This window comes from Eublepharis macularius, chromosome 5 (assembly GCF_028583425.1).
Source record: "Eublepharis macularius isolate TG4126 chromosome 5, MPM_Emac_v1.0, whole genome shotgun sequence".
Lineage (NCBI taxonomy): Eukaryota > Metazoa > Chordata > Lepidosauria > Squamata > Eublepharidae > Eublepharis > Eublepharis macularius.
The window spans coordinates 30,048,646-30,060,686 of record NC_072794.1 but is presented as its reverse complement, the minus strand read 5'-3'; the positions used below and the strand labels follow the sequence as shown (position 1 = coordinate 30,060,686).

The following is a 12,041-nucleotide window of genomic DNA, read 5'->3' as shown; positions in this document are numbered from 1 at the left end:
ATAACTTGAGTTGGGGTGGGGAAAGAGTGAATCCCAACAAATGTGATTTTTTTTAAAGAACTGTTCTGCAGCAATAATGGTAAGAAAGAAGGCTTGCTTCTCTGCCACCGTTACATCTGACTGTTCCCATTCACCAGAACATTTCTGGATGGCTGAGGAACTGTTGAATTTAAGTCCTACATCAGTTTGGAATCCTGTGATGATTTTGCTAGATGTGTATTTTTCCTTTGTGAACTTCTCTTTGCCCTTTAACCCAAAGACAATAAATGTATATTATGGTTGTTTACTACTTTCGAAAGCAAGGGCATGTGCCAGTTGGATCTAAGGAACAAAATGTGGGATACTTGGGCCAGACCATTGGGGAGCACTTCAGCCATTGGGATCACTTTGGCCAGGTCTACTAAGGAAGCAGCTGATCAAGAAACGTAGTCACGATGGAGTATTCCTACAGATAACTTGCAAACCCCAAGCCCTGCACTAGTCGCATGCAGCATCGAAGTCCTTTCATCCTTTTTCCAAATTCACAGGCATAGGAGAATAAGTTAGTTCTCTCCAAAACATATAACTTTTCTTTTAACTAAATTTTATATCACTCTCCTTTCCAAGGAATTCTACAGGAAAATCTTTTACAGAATCATTGAAAGTGGATTGAATCCAACCAGCTTTTCTATTAGTAAAAAATGGAGGAGGGATCCTCCTTGACCGTCCCAAAAGGAATCATGGGATCTGTATGAACAAAAGCTGTGTCAGTTAGGGGGTGTAGTAAAGAGTAGAATATAACTGGGTGGGATTTGAGTGGGAAAGCTTGGCTAGGACTAACCCAATATCAACCGTAGTTTATACAATCATTTCTCAATTGTGTGCCAACACACAAGCAAATTTGAAAATTTTGTTATAGGGGAGGATGGCGCATATGCTGCGTGCTTTTTATACATCTGGCAAATGCATCTCAACTTCAGCTTCATTGTGAACTGCTGTTGGATATTGCAATGGAGCAGAAAATTGAACTTTCAGCGGTGAAACTTTGAGGTGTCACGCCCAAGGGATGGCATTCTCACTGGCAGCTTCTCCACATTACCATACTTCAGCTAGTAAGACCAAATAGGCATGGTGTGTTTAAGAGATTGGTCTTTGAGCATACATAACAAAGTTTAATAGACCAAAAACAAAGCTTGGTCTGTCCAGCTTTAAGCTGAGCACGGATACAAAGAAAAGGTGAAAACATGCATTCCTTTCAACCTTCCCATCGTACTTATTCTAAATGCTTCAGCTCTGAAGGGTGCAGTTGATATTTTGAGGAAATCAAGGAAACCATCTGCAGCAACTATTACCCGCATTGTCAAAGTTGACTGAAATAGGCCCAACTATACCTGTTTTGTGTGATACATCAGAAAGGGCATTCTTGGGTTTTGTAGAATAAACGCCTTTCTGTGGTCAACATGGAGCAAGCCAGGTTAAGCCACGTGGCACTTTTGCATGAACATAAATCTCTCAGGAGAGAGTTTTGTATAGGAAAGGTACACAGCACTTGAATGGGGCTTTGCTCTGCTGTGGCAGAGCATTAAGATGTAGCTTCTCTACATCTTAAGAGTAAGAATTATTTGAAGAAAAATGCAAAGGAACGGACTTACAACCCTCATTCCTTTGGGTTGCTGGGAGGTCAGAAAACCCGGCGCCCATCCCAAGAATCTGCTTGGCAGTACCACCCCCTTTTCCTCATTTCCAAAGAGTAACAAAATCAAATTGGGTAGTAACTGCTGCCACCAGCAACTCTGAGAGTATCTGGGTCAGGAAGCAGTTTTCCCCGGGCCAGTTTGGCTAGGGATCCTGGAGGTATTTTGCCATCTTCTGGGCATGGAACAGGGGTCGCTGAGGTGTGGAGGGGAGGTAGTTGTGAATTTCCTGCATTGTGCAGGGGGTTGGATTAGATGACCCTGGAGGTTCCTTCCAACCCTATGGTCCTATGATTTCTACAAGACAGAGTTACACATCTGGCACTTTGTGCCTGCATTGCTTTTGAAAGGCTTTGCCTAGTTGCTGTGTCTCACTCCTACAAGCTAGTACAGGAACAGTGGGTGCAATCATTTTTGAAACTTTGAGCTATCATGCCCAAGATATGACACTCTCACTGGCTGCTCATCCCCATTAAAGTACTTCAGATAGTAAGGCCAGATAGGTATGGTGTGTTTAAGAGATCAGTCTTTGAGCATTCAGAGCATAAGAAAGTTTAGTAAACCAAAAACAAAGAGTATACGTGGTCTGTTCAAGCTTTAGACTGAGCCAGGATACAATGAAAAGGTGAGAACCTGCATTCCTCTCACCCTGTCCATGGTACTTATTCCAAATGTTAATTAGGACAGCCTATTTTTTCTTGAAATTGCAGTAATTAAAAGTCCATCATTACCTGAATTCCCAGAGTTGGGATTTCTCCTCATTGTCCCCAGCCATGTGGGCAAGATGGAGTACTTAGTTAAGACTTACTCATTCATGGCTTGTGCCTCCCGGGTCTCAGGTCACAAGATAAAGGCTTCTTTTCCATGCCCTGTGAATTTATAACCTTCCCTCTTAGTGTCATTCTGATCTCCTTGCCTCAAGAGGTAGAACAAACTATCTTACCATTTGGCTGTTGATTCTGTCCCTTGAAGTGTGACATTCTAGCAAACTGTAAAATGAAAAAACCAATTGTTTTTTCCTCGCCAAACATTTGCATAACTAAGGACTTGAGTGCTCTGTTTGGGGGATGGAGGCATCAGTCCTGGTACTTGTCCTATCTGCCAGCTAAAAATATGCAGAGGCTCCTGTGACACGGATATAGTGTAACCCAATGGCTTAATTATTGCAGTGAGTTCTAGGGTGGAGGGCATTTCTCCAGAAAAAAAGTTTGAAGATGTTAGGCCAGGCTTGCCTCTTTCTGCTTCCTCTTTCTCCTCCTCAAGATTGTACAGATCCTGCATTGGCAGAGGATCAGAAGGAAAAAGACAAGCTGTCTTTGGGACATCTCAGCATTTCAAAGGCAGCTTTCCAACAGGGTGTTTAATCTCTCCCAAGGCTTTGGGCCACCTAGTCAGGATAGAATGAGCTTCCCTGTTTGCCAGAATACTGTGTGTAGGTTTGCCTCAAAGTTTTAAACTTTTCCATCTGAAATGATAGACAGACTTAGGATGCCTATCATAGAGGCCCTGGTGGCAGACATTTGTAACCTCAGTTGACTTAGAATTGCCTGGAGACCCTGTATCTTCTGGCGCAGCTTAAATATTCACGACAGTTTCGCTGTTTAGTAGGGGCCATCTCTTTGTGGGCTAAAAACCTAATTGCCATGGAGACAAATCTCTCCAAGAAAATTAATAGTGAACCCAGGGAAACCCCTTTTGTGCAAAGTGTTATCAAAAAAAGGGATATACTGCAATTTTCTCTGGAGTATACCCTTGGTAGGCAGACCTGGGTTTCCATCCCCATCTGTCAAGTGTCTTCTTCCCTTGCAGAAGTTGTTTTGCAGGAGGGAGGGGAAGTAAGTGGCCAATCCATCCAGGAGCTCTCCTTGTTTGCCTGGCTTCTGTGAGTGACACTGCTTAAGTTGAGCTAAGTTGCAGTAGTGTCCCTTGCTTCAGTTTGGTATGGATAGGATTCTCTAGTTTGATGTAGGTTCCCTTGATTCACTTTGGTTCTGTTGGGCTTCGTCTTGCATTTGGGAGTATGCCTTTGGTCACTGGCATCCTTGCCCTGTGGGCTTCTGCCTGAGATCCTGCTTGGAAATGTCGTCCCCCCCCCTTAGGAAACAAAGGAGAGTTGCTGGCAGCTTGTCTAAGGGGGCACTTGGGTTTGGGGGGGGGATTCAGTTTGGTTATGTTGGGCTTTCTCTGGGTTGAGGTTGCATTTGGGAGTCTGGCCACTGGCAGTCTTGCCCCTGTATGTTTCTGCCTGACAGCCTGCTTGAAAACAGCCTGCTTGAGAGCGGCTGGGGGCACCTTCTGCAGCAGCTCAAAGGATTGGACTTCGGGGTCCAATCTTAATGAAACTTGGGCGGTCCTTAAAGGACAGTCAGGAGTCAATTGCCTGCAAATGTGGCGGAGTTTGTTTGAAAAGTCCCACCCCCAGCCCCTCAGATAGCCCCCAGATAGTTTCCCCACAGAGAATAATGGCCAAATAAATCCAGGATTCTCTAATCAGTCTTAACTGATCAGAGACTCTTTCCTTGATTTCAGGAATCCCAGATTTTTTTGGGATCCCAGAAACCCAGATCAGGATTTCCTGATTTTGTGTGTGTGTGTGTGTGTGTGCGCGCGCGCGCGCGCGCGCGCAAACCCCTACCTGTGATTATGATCTAAATATGGGAGAAAGCATTTCTTTGAACACAGTGAGCCAGGCCACTAAGGTTTACATAGGTCAAAGCTGTCACTTTGAATTGTAAACAGAAACAGACTGAAAACCAGTGTAGATCTTTCAAAACATGCATAATACGTTCATTATTGCAAGTAACTCTCAGTAGCTTTCCTCCCATATTCTGAGCCCGACGGTTTCCAAAGCAGGAATCAAATGAAGATATGATTAGGCATGGCTGACTGTGATGAGGCTGATTCTTTGCAAGAATGGGTTCAGGTGGCTTCCCAGCAAAACTTGGTGCAGTGCACTTCAGTGCCCTGGATGCCATCTGGGTATCATGTATGAATATCCAGGCTGGAACCAAAAGCACCTTCTAAACTGTGAACCTGGGAGTGCAGGGCGGTAGTGGTGGTGCAACCCCATCCTGTGCAAACTGAATAAAATGGTCAGCCATCTCGTTGCGTTAGATTTCAGTTTAGCCGCTGTCATCTAGCTCTTTATCAACACCACTGTCTCTTCACTGCCCAATGAAAAGGAGAAATAGAACAGCTATTCTGATTAGCAGCATTCTGATAACCATTCCCCAGAATTTTCTGAACAGCTTCTCCCTAATGGGGAAAGAATACAGCTGCATGGAATCCCATAGCATAAATAACTATTGGTGCACATGCTCCTCGATAGCTGTCCCAGACAGATGATTTGATGGAGTGTAGTGGTTGGCGTTGGACTAGGACTGAGAATTCCTAGGTTCAGATGCTTACTCTGTCATGAAACTCACTGGTGGCCTTGGCTTAGCCATTCTTTCTCATTGGGGTGCACGCGAGGATGAATTTAAGAGGGGAGGACTGTTTCTGCTGCCCTGAGCTCCATGGCTGAAAGGTAGGGTAGAAGCAGTTGGTGGTACTGAAAATGGCCGGGAGGTCTCGGAGTGTTGACAGGGCTGCACTCCTCCCTGTCCTCATCTAAAGTGACCAGACCAGTTTCCATGCCAAAAGCCCAACCTGTAACAAGTCTGGATTATGAGAGGAGGTGCTTCCTGAGATGTATACATGGCTAACAACAACTGCTCCATGGGAAAAGGTCAGTGAGACTGAAGCACTTGCCAGGAAGACTTCTGCACTACATATCTCCTGTCCTTAGATTTTCCTGAAAGAAAAGTGACTCGGGAATCAAAAGTGACCCACACCATTACCTACATACTCAAAGGGGGATTTTATGTGCTCCCTGCTTTCCTAAGCAGTGAGAAGTAATAGAGGCTGTGCCACAGGTTTATTTCTTTTGCATGAGGGAACAGTGGATACTTGTGGCATCTTTGTGATATTTACTTTATTACCAGATATACAAGTAAAGCAGGCAGGGAGGCACTCCTACAAGGCAGCAGATTTGTTACCTCATATTAGTCTCTCGGAAATCCTGCACTCCAAGGAGTTTCGCCTTCAGCAATTTCACAGCTCTGCTTGCCTCCAAATTCAAAACTGTAAACTGCCGTTTTGGATGCATTCATCTCCCAAGCACTGATCTCAAACCCCACTCCTGCAGAGGAATTGCCCATTCAGGAAATATCTATAGCTATTAAGGAACGTTATTCTTTTCTAGCAAGTCCCTGACTCCCATCTGGAGTCACTTTAGGCAAAACTATAGCAGTAGACCCATTCACAGTATTCAGACAGCAAACTCGCGCAACATTCTTTTCTACAGAAGAGGGGCTGGCTACAGCACAGTTGAATGTGCTGAATGGCATAGAAATTTTCTCTGATTTATGAACTTTCCAAATATATATTTCACTGTATGATCCATAAACAAATTGACAAATTCAGTATCCCCTTACAGTGGTTATGTGCACTAAGGAGAAAGTTACTCACTATATGTTTCTTGCATGTATTTATTACAGCAACTCTAAGGCTAAACCACTTCTAATATTTTTAAACCACTGTTGTGATTTGGGCATAGGCTCGATGCCTAACTACATGATCCTGGGTCCACCCCAGTCCTTTCAAGCAAACATGTGTTGGGAGTGCCTAGTTGAAACAGATTCTCATGCATTTGGAGGCCATTTAAGATTGAAAAGAGCTGCATATGGAAGGGTTATACCTCCTCTTCCCGCATGCCAAATTCTCAATCTGAATCAACTTCTATGTACCTGAGAATCCAGATTTCAGCTGGGAACTCTCGGTGCATATCTTCTTGACAGGACCTGAAAACAGACCCCTAGTTAGGCCAGATGTCCCTAATGTTAAGACTGTCGATACTTTTGGAATTCTGGGAGAGGGTGCCACCACAAAATGCCTGTCATGAGGAGGCAATTACAGAAGGCTGGGAGGTTCCTAGCCAAGCATTTTCCTATGAAGGGATAGCTATTTCCCAGTGCATGCTTTTTGGTACCTCCAGGGGTCTTCAGAACCAGCTGTTGCTCCAGTGTGCTTGAGGAAAACCAGCTCTTTGTTTTGGGGAAGAAGCAAGTGGGCACCAGGAAATGCATTGATGCCACACTGGGGATAAGTGAATCAGATTGGTAAAGTTGTGTCTGGGCTCTACTGCTGTAGATGCAAACATCATGCAAAACATCCCAGTACTCAGAAAACTAGCAGGTCAGTGCGAAGGATTCGCATATAATCTTCTTTTTAACATGCTAGTTGTCTAAGGGGAGGTGGGTGTTGTATGGAAGAACCACCCCCACCCCCCAGCTGCAAGAAGTGCTAAAGACCGGATGCAGGTTTTCCATCTTAGTGAAAACTAGGACTTAGTGAGGTGCGTTCAGGAGAGGGGTTATCTGCTGTGCATGTGTAACTAGTAACCATGCTTGTATTTTGAATCATGGCTAATACAAACAAGTCAACCAGATTCTCTCCAGGGAGCAGAAGCACATGCCCTGTGCTCCTGGGCACATTTAAAGCAGTCATGAGGCAATATGGGTGGGTGAAGTACAGCTCATGGACTGTGTGCATGCTACAGGCACTTCATGTTTAGTTAATAAATTAACAATTAGAAACAACCAAGCAAAAGGAAGCCCAAATTGTGTTGCATCTAGAATGATCTTCAGATCATCTAATTAAGATTTTCATGGTGGTGAATTTTATGCATATAAAGGTTTAGCAATTTCAGGGGGGGAGGGGAATGTGAAATGCCTTCCATGCAAGTGTGTATGCAAAGAAAAATATCTAGGTAAGCATTCATTCCGCTTTAAATTCAGCACTCCATTGACGTTTAGACCGTCACTCACTAATTTCCTTCATGACTCCTCAATCAGTTTTATCCCCCTCCACCCAATGCTTATTTTATATATTTAGAGCAGTTTACTTCAGTCGCTGCAGATCTTCCACGCTCTCGACAGCTCTGAAGCTTCCCACCTTGGAAACTGTCATCCATGCTGCACAGAGAGTGGAAATGCAGGCTGTGCCATTTCAGCTTATCGTGCTTCATCAGCACTCTGCTGCTTTTCTTCCATCTGTCTTGCATCCATGCAGTAACTGGGTGGGACTGGCTGGGTCTCCCCTCCCTTCTTCTCCCTCCCCCCCTCCCCCCTACTTCCGCATGCATAGAACGGATTGAAACCATTATTTGAAAGCAGAAGTGAATACAGGCCAGTATTTTGCTTGGCCGTCAGCTCGACATCCTCCAGGCACGAAGCGCTGAGGCTGTGCTTCCCTGTGTCTGCACGTTTGGGCAACTGTCAGACTAATGGAGATGGAAGGTGGATTGAGAAGGGGAGCTCATCTATCCAAGAGTTCACTATTGGCTTCTTATTACAGCATTCTCCCCTGAGACACCCTCTGCATGCTCATTCACCTGCCTCCGCCTCTCCCTTTCCCCCCCTCCTTTTCTACCCTTCATTACTGATTCACAGCGAGAGGTGGCAGCAGCAGCCCAGCCACGCTTGTCACGAATCAGGGTTTGCAATGAGCTCATCCTTTTTCTCTTTGCAGCTTTACAACTGGCCTGGCTTTATTGCTCTTAGGGCTGCTCCAGTCTGCTCTCCTATATGTTCGAAGGCAAGTCAGGCCATCTCAGCTTTTTCTTACATTACATCATTTTCTGCCATTTTCCCCATTTTCTGGCATTTTTAGATCCATGTCTTTTTTTGATTTGCGTTTTCAATCTACTTTGGAATGCTGTTGGAACCAGCTTTTTGCATGCTCCTTAGCAAAGATGTTTTCTTCCTTTTGAGACCCTACTTTGATAGCTCCTGGTGTAGACAGTGTGAGTGCATATGAAATATAAAGCTGGCTCCCATAGTACCCTGGTGCGAATTTGCGGCTTCAGAGAACAGCGTTTCTCACTCTGGATACTTGCTGTCTTTTGCCGATGGAAGAAGGGGTGCCCTGCCCAGCCCCAGCACCCAAGCTCGCACCACCCATCAGAAAGTCCCAAGATATACATGACGAGAGAAGCAAGCTTGTGAATGAGTATGCCTGTCGAGTGCTGGAACTTCTGGGGATGGGGCATCGCCTGTTTGTGCCTCGGCTTCTTGCGGTGAGATCTTGTTTTCTTCAGATTAATGCATGGTAATTCTGCCAGCCACTTTCCCATTCCAGCTGCCTTCAAGGGTTCCATTGCATGTGGTGGCTGCATGAGGATTTCCCGTTTTGCACAGTACATTTAAGAAGTAATGATTCTGGCTGTCTTCCTTCTGGGCTTTGGGCAAGGAGGACTGGATTAGATTCTCTTCAGAGTCTTACATAGCCACTCCTCGTTGGTCCAGTGGCTCTGCTTTCCAAAGGATTTTCTAAGCCCTTTGGTTTTTCTTCCTTGGAGTACCATGAGGTTTCATGAGGAGGTAGACCAGGCAACTGAGTCCTAATTGCAAATGCATTTCAACTGCTTTAAAACTTGATATTATCAGTCAAGATACTAAGATGATTTAGCGTTGGTAAGCAACAGTCATACAAACCAAGTGTTGATATGGTTTACTTAGAGAGTATGGCTAGAGGCAAGAAATTAACTCTGCATCTATATATTAAATGGTTTAAAGTTCCTCTCATCCATTAGAACCCTGTCTGGACTTGACTTGCATTACTTAGTATGGTGGTAAACATGGAGCTCTTCAGTGACAGGCAAAAAAAATACAGACTTGAGAGATCCAAACGTATCACTACAACTCTTTTAGTGCATCTAATTCTTAGCATCACAGGTAATCTAGTCTTTCCTTACTTAATAGACTGCCAAAATGACTTTAGATCATTTGACCATCCAGCAAAAGTCAAGAGAGGCCAAAACAAAAAGCGTGAACTCCCTATTTCTGATATCATCAGGATGTGTGCCTAGGATTCCAGAACATTTTGGTTCCTTTCATTCTCTGGATTTATAGCTCACCATAAACCTAGGAGTCAGGATAGATTTCAACCATTCCTTATTTCATTGCAATCACTTTCAGAGGAAGGTTGAGGTGTCGCTGGCTGTAATGCACCTCCTCCTTTTCTGTGCTGAAAACATTGAAGAATCTGTTTAGCTACAGGTGTTGCCAATTTGATTCATACTAGGTTTAAAAGGGCACATTTCACAGTCTGTAATTTACTCATTTTTTTAAAAAAAAGTGCAGAAAGAAATTCAGCAAAGCAGATGGAGTGCTGGATACCTGTGGGTGGATCCTCTGGTTTCCTTGTTTACCTCAATAGTTTTCTTCTACTAATTCCATTGCTTTTGTTCACATTTAAAAGTAGTATTTAGTTTTGCAGTGTTGGTCCAAATCTAATAGAAGAGCCTTGATAAATTTACATAAGAGCTGCCTTATTGTATGAGACCAAGTGTTACCTAGTCCAGTGACCAACCAAATGCCTTTCAAAGCTCACTGGCAGGGCTGGACTTTCCCTTGCCACTGTCTGTCCCTAGCATCTCCTGTTAAGCAGTAGCAAAGGTATATTGCCTCAGATACAGAGGTTCTATTTAGCTGTCGTGGGTAATTGCTGTTGAAAGAAGTATCCTCCACTATTTTGTCTTATCTTTTAAAAAAAGATAACTATCAAAGCTAACGGTATCTTGTGTAGAGAAGTACACCCCCCTCCCCAAAACCTACTAGTCAATTTCATTGGATGAATGATGTCATAATTTGGTAGATTTCTGTCATATTCTACCTAGAATTCATGAGGCTACCTTATGCAGAGTTAGTCTGTTTAATGCATCTAACCCCAGTAGTATGTATTATGACAGGCAGCAATGATCCAAGGTCTTTTGCATCATTTGTTATCTGATATATTTTTAGTTGGAGATACCCAGGACTGAATCCTGGCCCTTCTGCCACTGAGAGATTGTTCCTCTTTGATCTCCCTCCCTCCCTTGTATGGAACTTATTCCAGCCTTTGAACATTTGACTTCCTTTTTCCTGTACTTTTTCCAGTTCTTTTTTGAAACAGAACCATCAGAGCAGTACAGAATATTATAAATCAGCCACACTGCATATTTTATGATTACATTGTGATACGTTGGGTTTATTTTTAGTAGCAGTTTTGCTGAAGTTCACAATACCTTGGCAATTTGTAATTCTTGCATTAAATACAAAGGCATAACCCCTCAGGTTAAATTTTGATTACATTCCTTGCTGGAGGCACACACACACACACACACACACACACTGCCACTGTCTGCTATGCTACTGAGACAGGAAGAAGGGAGGTCTTTCTCAGAGCTTGTAGAGGAGCCTGGATTGCTGCCACATAGTGCTCCAGGGAGGAAGAATGGAGAATGCAGGAAAGACACCTTCGTTCTGTGCTAGTGGAACAGCCCCTGCCATATCTGTGTAAAGTTGTTTAGGAGAGGGATGTTGGCATATGTTGTATATGGGGAAGTGATTTAGTTTTAGGGGAAATAATTTGGTTTGCCAAGCCCACTTAAACACCGAACTGGGGGGAGGGTCACTATTTTGTCTAATAACTTCCATCATTGACTTTGCCTCTAAAGTATACAGGGGTTGATGTCTTCAGTGAGCATATTGCTATGGTTCCAAAATGTTTCAGATATATTAATATTAGCATGATTTTCTAGGCCTGGTACAAAATTTATACACACCCTACCCACATTTTCTGAATCCCCTCTGGATCCATTTGTGTTCGCTATCAAAGCTCAGTCACCAAATTTAAGTTGTCTGTATAAGATGAAGAGGAGCTCTTTCTTTATCCCAAAATTGTCTCCATTCTATTTAAAAAGCCATACTTTATTGTTGTGTTTATTCTGCGTACAGGAGATTTTTATTGTACTTCCATCCTGAAACTGGGCAGAATCCTACCACTCTGTGTGCAGATAGTATAGACCTCCTGCCTTCCTCTCCATTGTTATGGCTCTTTCTGATCCCTGGAAAGTTCCCTTCTGGGGAGGTGAGACCCACGTGATGCTCACTTTCTTCCTGGGAAGTCGAGGAGCAGGTTGGGGAGGTGACAGGCTGTTGCTTCCAGAAGCCTGGATTCAGGAAGAAAGTGAGCCCTAGCAGAGCTCCGGGACTGCTGAAGCTTTCTTTCTTTCTAGCAGGCACAATGGTGGGCCAGACCTGGAATGTAATGATGATTGGTGTAAGTCATGCCTGTTGCTGCCTTCTCTGTTGCAGCCCTCCTCAAATTCTGGCGCCCAAAGTGGCCTCTTGGTTTGTGTGTGTGTTGTGCTTGCCTTGCTCATGGTTCTTGTTCCAAATACTTTATCTTCAGTAATGCAGACGTAAGATGAAATGCCAGTGGTTGGATCCAACCATCTTTTCCGCTGGTTAAAAGGGAAGAAGGCGTGTCATCTTAAACCACCGG

The 12,041-nt window shown here is 44.0% G+C and overlaps 1 protein-coding gene across 11 annotated transcripts in view; it reads left to right on the top strand.

Annotated features, from left to right (window-relative positions):
* The window catches only part of RABGAP1L (RAB GTPase activating protein 1 like), a 225,614-nt gene that overhangs the window by 150,275 nt on the left and 63,298 nt on the right, over window positions 1–12,041 (top strand). The window contains exon 1 of one of the 11 annotated variants that reach the window (XM_054979091.1): window positions 8,623–8,790. The exons of the other annotated variants lie outside the window; for them this stretch is intronic. Coding sequence (XP_054835066.1) covers window positions 8,623–8,790 — 168 coding nt within the window. Of the gene's footprint in view, window positions 1–8,622; window positions 8,791–12,041 lie in introns of those variants that run through there. 11 annotated transcript variants of the gene reach the window in all.